The 10,165-nt window shown below is 45.0% G+C and overlaps 1 protein-coding gene across 1 annotated transcript in view; it reads left to right on the plus strand.

The window, feature by feature from the left end:
- The window catches only part of ZNF83 (zinc finger protein 83), a 27,237-nt gene that overhangs the window by 9,737 nt on the left and 7,335 nt on the right, over nt 1–10,165 (plus strand). The window contains exon 3 of the mRNA XM_017864644.1: nt 9,091–9,217. Coding sequence (XP_017720133.1) covers nt 9,091–9,217 — 127 coding nt within the window. The remainder of the gene's footprint in view (nt 1–9,090; nt 9,218–10,165) is intronic.

Consider the following 10,165-nt stretch of genomic DNA (forward strand, 5'->3'; position numbering starts at 1 on the left):
ATAGTTTTAAGATTATTTAATTGAGTAAGTGTCTTATTGGAGTGATAACTTTGAAGGTGTAAAACTTTATATTTGTATAAAATTCTACTGTTTACAAGGGAAAAAAAGTTACAATTTTTCTCAACAATGGGAGAAGTACTTTTGTATCCTAGAGGATTGAGCCATATTCTCATTCCACCTGTTATTAGTATTATTATTATTATTGTTTTGAGATGGAGTCTTGCTTTGTCACCCAGGCTGGGGTGCAGTGGCATGATCTCGGCTTACTGCAACCTCCACCTTCCGAGTTCAAGTGATTCTCCTGCCTCAGCCTCCCGAGTACCTGAGATTACAGGCACGTGCCACCACACCTGTCTAATCTTTTTGTACTTTTAGTAGACATGGGGTTTCATCATGTTCGCCAGGTTAGTCTCAAATTCCTGACCTCAGGTGATCCTTCTGCCTCAGCCTCCTATAGTGCTGGGATTACAGATGTGAGCCACGGTGCCCAGCCCCACCAGTTATTAGTAATATATATGTTTACACTTAAACATCACATGATGTATTTGTTATTTATTTATTTATTTTGAGAGAGTTTCACTCTTGTGGCCCAGTCTGGAGTGCAATGGCGTGATCTTTGCTCACTGCAACCTCCACCTTTTGGATTGAAGTGATTCTCCTTCCTCAGCCTCCTGAGTAGCTGGTACTACAGGCATGCGTCACCATGCCTGGCTAATTTTGTATTTTTAGAAGAGATGAGGTTTCTCCATGTTGGCCAGGCTGGTCTCGAACTCCCGACCTCAGGTGATCCGCCTGCCTTAGGCCTCCCAAAGTGCTGGGATTACAGGCATAGCCACCACACCAGGCCAATGAATATATTTGTTTTGTGGTAAAACTCTAAGCAAAGCTGCATCTTAGGCCCTTGGCCATAAAGCATCTCCCTTCCCTGTCACGTCCTCCACCCTCTTTCCAACCTCACTGGGGAGCCGCTACTGTCAATTCTGTGCCATGTGTCAGAGCAAGTCTCGTATATGTGTATTTCTGCATCGTTATGAGACTTCAGAAAAAAATCAGCAGTAAATTTATAAAACATTATATTCATTTTTTTACTTTAGGTTTGGCACTACATGTGAAGGCTTGTTACACAGGTAAACTCGTGTCATTGGGGTTTTGTTGTAGAGGATTTCATCACTTTGGCATTAAGCCCAGCACCCAATAGTTATTTATTTTTTTGAGACTGAGTTTTGCTCTTCTTGCTCAGGCCAGAGTATACTAGCATGGTATCAGTTCATTGCAACTTCTACCTCCCAAGTTCAAGGGATTCTCCTGCTTCAGCCTCCTAAGTAGCTGGGATTACAGGTGCCTGCCACCATGCCTGGCTAATTTTTGTATTTTTAGTAGACACAGGGTTTCGCCACATTGGCCAGGCTGGTCTTGGACTCCTGACCTCAGGTGATCCACACACCTCGGCCTCCCAAAGTGCTGGAATTACAGGTGTGAGCCACCATGCCCAGCCCCAAATATATATATATATTTTTTGCGCCTCTCCTTCCTCCCACCCTCCACCCTTAAGCAGACTGCAGTGTCACACTGGTCCATGTGAAGTGACCATCAAACAGGTTTTGTGTGAGCAACAAGACTGTTTATTTCACCTGGGTGCAGGCGGACTGAGTCCGAAAAAGAAGTCAACAAAAGGAGATATGGGGTGGGGCAGTTTTATAGGACTGGGGTAAGCAGTGGAAAGTTACAGTTAAAGGTGGTTACCTATTATCAGCAGAGAAGTGGGTCACACGGTGCATGGTGGGGAGATCATAAGACTCATTGTCTATAAGACTCATTGTCTATAAGACTCATTGTCTAGAAGAAGAATGTCTCGAGGTCGGTCGGTCGATCGATCAGCTGGGGCAAGGCAGGAACAAGTCATTATGGAATGTCATAAGGTTGGTCAATCAGTTAAGACAGGAGCTGACTGTTTCACTTTTGTACTTTTTGGTTGCCTCAGGCCATCTGGACGTATACATGCAGTCTTGGGCTCAGAGGCCTGACATTCCTCTCTTCTTATATTAATAAGAAAAATAAAACAGTGGTGAAGTGTTGGGGTGGCAAAAATTTTGGGGGGTGGTATGGAGAGATAATGGGTGATGTTTCTCAGGGTTGCTTCAAGCGGGATTAGGGGCTGCATGGGCACCTTAAGGAAACATTTATAATGAGTTACAAGGAATAGGGATTTAGGCTGTGGGGGAGATCTTGGTGCAGAGGATGGTACTGTGGGGTTGTTAAAAGTAGCATTTGTTGTATAGAATGATCGGTGATGGTCTGAAAGCGGTTTTGAATGAATTGAGAAACGAAATGGAAGACACAAGGCCTGAATAAAAGAAGGAGAAAAACAGGTACCAGGGGACTAAGAATAGGGAGCAGCCAAGACACTCAGAAAGTGTCCAGGTGGGTCCAGAGTAATTATTTGCCTGGTTGGCAAGTTTTTGAACTCTATCCTTGAGTTTTACGTTGTCATATACCAGGCCAGACTGATTTAGGTGAAAACAATACTCTTCATTTACAAATATACAGAGTCCTCCTTTTTCAGCAGTAAGTCGAGACCTCAGAGATTTTGGAGGACAGCTGCGGCTAAGAGTCGACTTGGCCTGAAGGAATGATAAAGTTTGTGATATATCTGTAATGCTAGTAGAAATGTCATTTGAAAGGCTATGGAAGGTTGTGACAGAAATTGAAATGCCTGCCCTTCCAGCTCCAAGGGCAATAGTGGAAGCACAAAGTCCTAACGCTACAAGTAGAGGGATTAGAGGAATAACTCTTTTTTTGTCTGGTTGGTGTCATGAGCAGGACAGGAAGTTGTTCAGTCCCATTTGCAAATTGAATTTTGGGAATAAGAAAAACAAGTGTACCTGTACCTGTCCAATTAGCAGGTAGACACATGTAAGTGGAGGAGCCACAGAAGGTCTTGTGCAATGCAAAATTGGAAATACAAAGTGAAAAGATGAGGAGTACTAAAAGAGGTGTCTTGTACCCAGACTCCTAGGGATCCAGCTAGGGCGGCAGCCATCAGAGTTTGTAATGGGGACTGATGGGGTAATTGTATAGAGGGGGAGGTTCAATTTTCATGGTGTTTGAGAAAGTGTCAAGTGTCTGCGAGCAACATTTCACTGTTATTTATGGGGCTGGGTATAAGTAAACAAGAAGAGGCCCTGGGAGGAGAGTCTGAAGAGGAAGGGGAAGGTAGCCAAGGATGGAGTGAAATACAGGGTAAATGTTCTCCTAAGCAATAGTAACTGCTAATGTTTTCAAGTTTGCCAGTATTGATAGAGGGCTTATCTGTAATATAGAGCTGGAAGGCCCCAGTTGTTTCAGTGATATGTGTAGTTGGGCTTTGGAGATGAAGAGTGAAGGAGCATTGAGAAGGTGAAAGGTTACCCAGGGGAATTCCAGTGGGTCTTTGCCGAGAGATGCATAGTGGAGCAGCCACAAGAATAGTAGCTTGTGTTGCGGGGAGTCCAAATATGAGGGGAGTATCTTTGCAGCAAGATAGATACCCTCCTGCTCCTTCAACATTTCTTCTCCAAAGGATATCAGGTGTCCCCCTCCAAAGCTCAAATTTCTTCCCCATCCATTACCTACCTCGGCATAATTCTTCATGAAAACACTCATGCTCTCCCTGCCAACTGTGCCCGGCTGATCTCTCAAATCCCAACCCAAGCTTTGCGAAGACTCAAAGGAGGGATTACAGAGTAGAAGGTGATTAATGTTTGGAATAAGGTAGGAAGCAGAGGAGTGGAAAGAAAGTAAATCATGAGAAAGAGCTTGGCTGAAGTAATGAGGGCTATCCCGGAAACTTTGTGGCAGTACAGCCCAGATAAGCTGCTGGAACTGGTGGGTCTCAGGTTCAGTCCAGGAAAAAGCAAAGAGGGGCTGAGACGAGGGGTGCAGGGGAATAGTGAAAAAAGCATCTTTAAGATCAAGAATATGGCCGGGCGCGGTGGCTCACACCTGTAATCCCAGCACTTTGGGAGGCCGAAATGGGCAGATCACGAGGTCAGGAGATCGAGACCATCCTGGCTAACACAGTGAAACCCCATCTCTACTAAAAACAAAAATACAAAAAATAAGCCAGGCGTGGCGGCGGGTGCCTGTAGTTGCAGCTACTCATGGAGGCTGCGGCAGGAGAATGGCGGGAACCTGGGAGGCAGAGTTTGCAGCGAGCCGAGATTGCACCACTGCACTCCAGCCTGGGCGACAGAGCCAGACTCTGTCTCAAAAAAAAAAGATCAAGAATGGAATAGTGAGTTGTGGAGGGAGGTATTGAGGACAAAAGAGTGTACTGGTTGGGCACCACAGGGTGGATAGGCAAAACAATTTGGTTTAAAAGGCCATATCCTGAACCAGCCTGTAAGACTTGTCCATTTTTTGGACAGGTAAAATGGGGGAATTGTAAGGAGAGTTTGTAGACTTTAGAAGCTCATGCTGTAGAAGGCGAGTGATAACAGGCTTTAATCCCCTTAAAGCCTGTTGTGGGATGGGATACTGGTGTTGAGCAGGGTAAGGGTGATTAGGTATGGGTGTGTGATCGGTTGCCAGGGAGGGAGTAGAGATGTCCCATACCTGTGGGTTAATGTCAGGGGAGACAAGAGGAAGACGTGAAGGTAGCTTTGGGTTGGGAAGAAGGGCGACAATGAGATGTGGCTGTAGTCCGGGAACAGTCAGGGAAGCAGGTAATTTGGTTAAAATGTCTCAGCCTAATAAGGGAACTGGGCAGGTGGGGATAACAAAGGAGTGCATAAAATAATATTGTTCAAGCTGGCACCAAATTGGGAAGTTTTAAAGGGTCTAGCAGCCTTCAATACCCACAACAGTTATGGAGGCAAGGGAAACAGGCCCTTGAAAAGAAGGTAATGTGGAGTGAGTAGCCCCTGTATCAATTAAACAGGGGATGGACTTACGCTCCACTGTGACAGTTACCCAAAGCTCGGCATCCCTGATGGTCCAGGGGGCTTCTGAGGTGATGGGGCAGTGTCAGTCTTCAGCTGCTAAGCTGAGCAGATCTGGGAAGGAGTCAAAGAGCACTGGGCCAGAGCTTTAGGGGCTCTAGGAGTGGCTGCTGGGTGAGCTGGGCAGTCTGATTTCCAGTGGGTCCCTGAACAGATGGGACACAGCTTGGGAGGAATCCCTGGCTGCAGGCATTCCTTGGCCCAGTGGCTAGATTTCTGGCACCTGAAGCAGGATCCTGAGGGAGGAGGTCCTGTAGGAATGCCTGACCACTGCAGCTTAGGCGTGTGCACCTTAGGCATTTTGAAGTTCTTGTGTGCTGGAGGTGCAGCTTAGTTTTGTCTCATGGCAGAGGCAAGTAATTGTAACTCAGAAATGCATTGCCACTTGGCTGCCTCCTGTTATTTCACGCCTTGAAGACGAGGTTGATTAATTCCTGTGTGGGGTTTGAAGAATGGATTCCAATTTTTGAAGCGTTTTTCTAAGGTCAGGAGCTGACTGGCTGATAAAATGCATATTGAGAATGAGATGGCCTTCTGACCCTTCAGGGTCTAGGGCTGTGAAGTGTCTCAGTGTTGCTGCCATATGAACCATGAACTGGGCTGGGTTTTCATCTTTACCTTGGGTAGTTTCTTTAAGTTTGTCATAATTAACAGCTTTGAAATCTGCCTTTTTAAGCACTTCAACTAGGCAGGAAATCATATAATCTCACCTACCTACACCTGACGAGCCTGTCTGGTATTCCCACTGGGGATCTTGGGCAACTATACTTATGCCTTCTTGAAGGTCTTGCTCATGACGACAGTGGGTATCAGTGTGGGACTGGGTTAGGGTATAAACTCTATCTCGCTCATCTGGGGAAAGGGTAGAAGTTAGGATGACATTTAAGTCACTCTAGGTTAAGTTGTAGTACTGGGTTAAATACTGGATTTCTTGTATATATTTAGTGGGGTCTGATGAGAAGGGGCCTAAGCACTGATTAATTTGGGAAAGGTCTGATAGAGAAAATGGTACATGCACTCTGACGATGCCCTCAGCTCCAGCCACCTCTTGAAGAGGAAATTGTTGGGCAGGTGGGGGAGTATTTGCTGCAGAACAAAATGGTAAGCCAAACTGTGTGTGGGGAGGGGAGGTGACAGCAGGGCTATAGGGTGGGAGAGCAGAGGCTGAGGAAGAATTGGGACTTGATTCAGCCTAAGGAGTGGCCTGGGAAGGGGAAGAGGGGAAAGAGGGGTCTGCAGAAAAGGAGGATTCAGAAGACTCAGCAGCACTTGGGTTTGGGACTGAAGGGACAAGCAGGAGGGAAAGAAGGATTTGGGACTAGTCACATTGGGAGCAGAGGCTAGGGAGGGAGCAAAGTGTAAAAAAGGCCTGGACATAAGGCACCTCAGACCATTTGCCCATCTGATGACAAAAATTAGGCCTTGTAGGATGGAGAAATAAAAAGTGCCATTCTCTGGCCATTTAGAGCCATTATCAAGTTTGTATTGGGCCCAAGCAGTGTTGCAAGAGAAAATAAGATGCTTAGGTTTTAGATCAGGTGGGAGTTGAAGAGGTTTCAAGTTTTTAAGAACACAGGCTAAGGGGGAAGGAGGAGGAATGGAGGGCAAATGGTTGCCCATAGTAAAAAGGTAAGTTTAGAGAAAAGGGATAGAGACACAAGTGGGGGGGTGGTACTTGCTGCCCAGAGGCAGTGGTACTTGCCACCAAGGTGGAGGATCAAGGCAGGTGTCCCTGCGGTGATCAAACAAATCTGAAATGTGGGTGAATAATCAGGCAGGCATTCCCACAGTGATTAAACACCAAGGGAAGACTGTCTTCGCAAGTCCGTGACCAGTGCCGGAGTTTTGGGTTCATGGATAAAACATGTATCCTCTGTCTCTACCAGAAAAGGAAAGGAACTGAAATTAAGGGAAGGGAGAGATTGAAAGGCAGTGCTGAAATTGAAAGAAGAGAAAGGTTGAGGGATAGTGAGAAAAGTTGGAGAAGAGAGTAAAAAGACCACTTACCCGATTTGAATCCTTGGGCTGGTTGGTCGGAGGACCTTGAGGTCGTAGGTGGATCTCCTCATGGAGTGAGGGCCAGGACAGGAGGTCAGTCTCCCGAAGGAGTCCTCCTGTCCTGGGTCTCACCAAATGTCATGCATGTCCATGTGAAGAGACCACCAAACAGGTTTTGTGTGAGCATCAAGGCTGTTTATTTTACCAGGCTGAGTCCGAAAAAGGAGTCAGCAAAGGGAGATAGATGAGAGGCAGTTTTATAGGACTGGGGTAAGCAGTGGAAAGTTAAGTTAAAAGTGGTTATCTATTGTCAGCAGAGGAGGGAGTCACAAGGTGCATGGTGGGGAGATCATAAGACTCATTGTCCAGAAGAATGTCATGAGGTTGGTCAATCAGTTAAGACAGGAGCTGTTTCACTTCTTTTGTACTTTTCAGTTGCCTCAGGCCATCTGGATGTATACATGCCAGCTTGGGCTCAGAGGTCTGACGTCCAGTGTATGTTGTTGTTCTTTGTGTTTTAGTAAATATTTTACTCTGATATTTGATCCTGCTGGTTGTGAAATTTACATGTTCTCATGTTAGTAAACATGGCTACCTTCCTCTTTGACACCTGCATTGGAAATTGTCTGAATGACATGTGGGTCCTTTGCGACTTTTCTCTGTATAAAGAGTGTCATAGTCACTGCCTCTGTGCTCGCCTGCATTACTATCGATATCTGAGGATTCCTCCAAGGAAGGCTGTTAAAAGAGTGATTGCTTCTAGGATGGGTTATCTCCTGTTTTCTTAGATCTGAACAGATTCCCCCCCTGCCCCCAACTGCCAAAGTATCCTTTTCCACCAAGATGAGGTTCCTCTTCGGTTAAACAAAACTTGCTACTTTTTATATTTTTAAAACCTTTATATATATATATACACACACATACATATTTTGAAAATCTTTTATATTTTGAAAGCTGGGGAAAATGACAACCCTTTGTATTCAACTCTAGTTTTTTGTGAGTCTGTATATATTTTTTTATTTTGTGGACATATATATACAAAATGTCCATTTGTACTTTGAGTAATTTTGTTTTCATGTATTTTATTTTATTTTGAGATGGGGCCTCACTTTGTTGCCCAGGCTGAAGGTCAGTGGTGCAATCATAGCTCACTGCAACCTCTACCCTCAGGGTAAAGACATCCTCCCACCTCAGCCTTCCAAGCAGCTGGAACCACAGATGGCTGCCACTCTGCCCAGCTAAATTTTTTTATTTTTTATTTATTGATTTATTTTATTTTTTGAGATGGAATTTCTGTTGAACAGGCTGGAGTGCAGTGATGTGATCTTGGATTACTGCAACCTCTGCCTCCCAGGATCAAGCAAGTCTCCTGCCTCAGCCTCCTGTGTAGCTGGGATTACAGGTATGAGCCATTGAGCCCGGCTGACATTTCACTGTGGATATTGTCATCTTTGAAGGCATTACCCATGCTCTATCTCATCTAAATACTGAGTGTCACTTGGTGTGTCAACAAAAATTTCTAACATTTCTTTATTTTCTTTTTGAGACAGAGTCTTACTCTGTTGCCCAGGTTGGAGTGCAATTGTGCGATCTCGGTTCACTGCAACCTCTACCTCCTGGGTTCAAGCAATTCTCCTGCCTCAGCCCCCTGAGTAGCTGGGATTACAGGCATCTACCACTATGTCCAACTAATTTTTGTATTTTAAATAGAGACAGAGTTTCACCAGATTGTCTAGGCTAGTCTCAAACTCCTGAGCTTGTGATCCGCCTGCCTCAGCCTCCCAAAGTGTTGGGATTACAAGTCTGAGCCACCCTACCTGGCCAAAAGTTTTTAACATTTCTATAATGGGAACCAGGCATTTATTATTTATTTGAGTGTTTCTTGTATTCTTCACAAACATAAGAAACTTATACCGAGAGGGTATTATGACCTCTTCAAAAAGTATAATAAACCACCACTGGGAAGACATCATGTTGTGAAAAATCCCATACTCAGATTTGTCAGAACATTCACTACAATTAAATCCTTGTTGTCACCGCTCTCCTCTTCTCACTTCTGTAAAGATAAGAACTCCTCCCATAACCATTTGGTTAAAATGTGTTTTCATTTCAGGGTCTATTGACATTCAGGGATGTGGCCATAGAATTCTCTCAGGAGGAGTGGAAATGCCTGGACCCTGCTCAGAGGACTTTATACAGAGACGTGATGCTGGAGAATTATAGGAACCTGGTCTCCCTGGGTGAGGATAACTTCCCTCCAGAAGTGGGGGTGTGCCCTTGCGTATCTTTGTATTTTCTCCAGTTGCCTCCAGGGAGCCCCATCCTTGCTTGACTAAAATGGAAGCTGTATTGATTTCAAAATGAAAAGCCTCGTGATGTAGCATCTGGACTTTAACTGTGCCCTTTGCTTAGATGTTCTGCATTCTTCGTGATAGTTTAGTGGAGTTTCCAGAAGTAAAGTAGGCTTAAAACCTTAAAGGCCGGGCGCGGTGGCTCAAGCCTGTAATCCCAGCACTTTGGGAGGCCGAGACGGGTGGATCGCGAGGTCAGGAGATCGAGACCAACCTAGCTAACACGGCGAAACCCCGTCTCTACTAAAAAATACAAAAAACTAGCCGGGTGAGTTGGTGGGCGCCTGTAGTCCCAGCTACTTGGGAGGCTGAGGCAGGAGAATGGCGTAAACCCGGGAGGCGGAGCTTGCAGTGAGCTGAGATCCGCAGTCCCAACTACTCGGGAGGCTGAGGCAGGAGAATTGCTTGAACCCAAGAGGTGGAGGTTGCAGTGAACTGAGAAAAACAAAAAACAAAACAAAACCTTATGGCAGACTTTAAAGATATCCAGATTTCTGTTTGCTACTCTTGTGCTTTCGATTCAGTAGTTCTTGGAAGAGAGCTTGATGTCCACATATTACAATGCTCTTTAAGGATTCAGAAGAAGGCACACAATGGAGGAATTTGAAATTTTTTTTTAGCTCCATCTGTAATGTCTTCTTTCCTACAGAAACGTAGGGCTGGGGCTTTATAAAAGCTCCAACATGTCATGTTTCCTACTTTTTATAAGCAGGAGTCTCTTTCTGACCTGTTGGAGCTAAGGCAAAGAGCCCTGGACTGTGTAGTGTAAAGTGAAAATGGCAAAAAAAAAAAAAAAAAAAAAAAAAAAAAATCGGGGGGGGGTTTATTTTTTTTTTT

Source organism: Rhinopithecus bieti, unplaced genomic scaffold (assembly GCF_001698545.2).
Source record: "Rhinopithecus bieti isolate Rb0 unplaced genomic scaffold, ASM169854v2 scaffold_2723, whole genome shotgun sequence".
Classification (NCBI taxonomy): domain Eukaryota; kingdom Metazoa; phylum Chordata; class Mammalia; order Primates; family Cercopithecidae; genus Rhinopithecus; species Rhinopithecus bieti.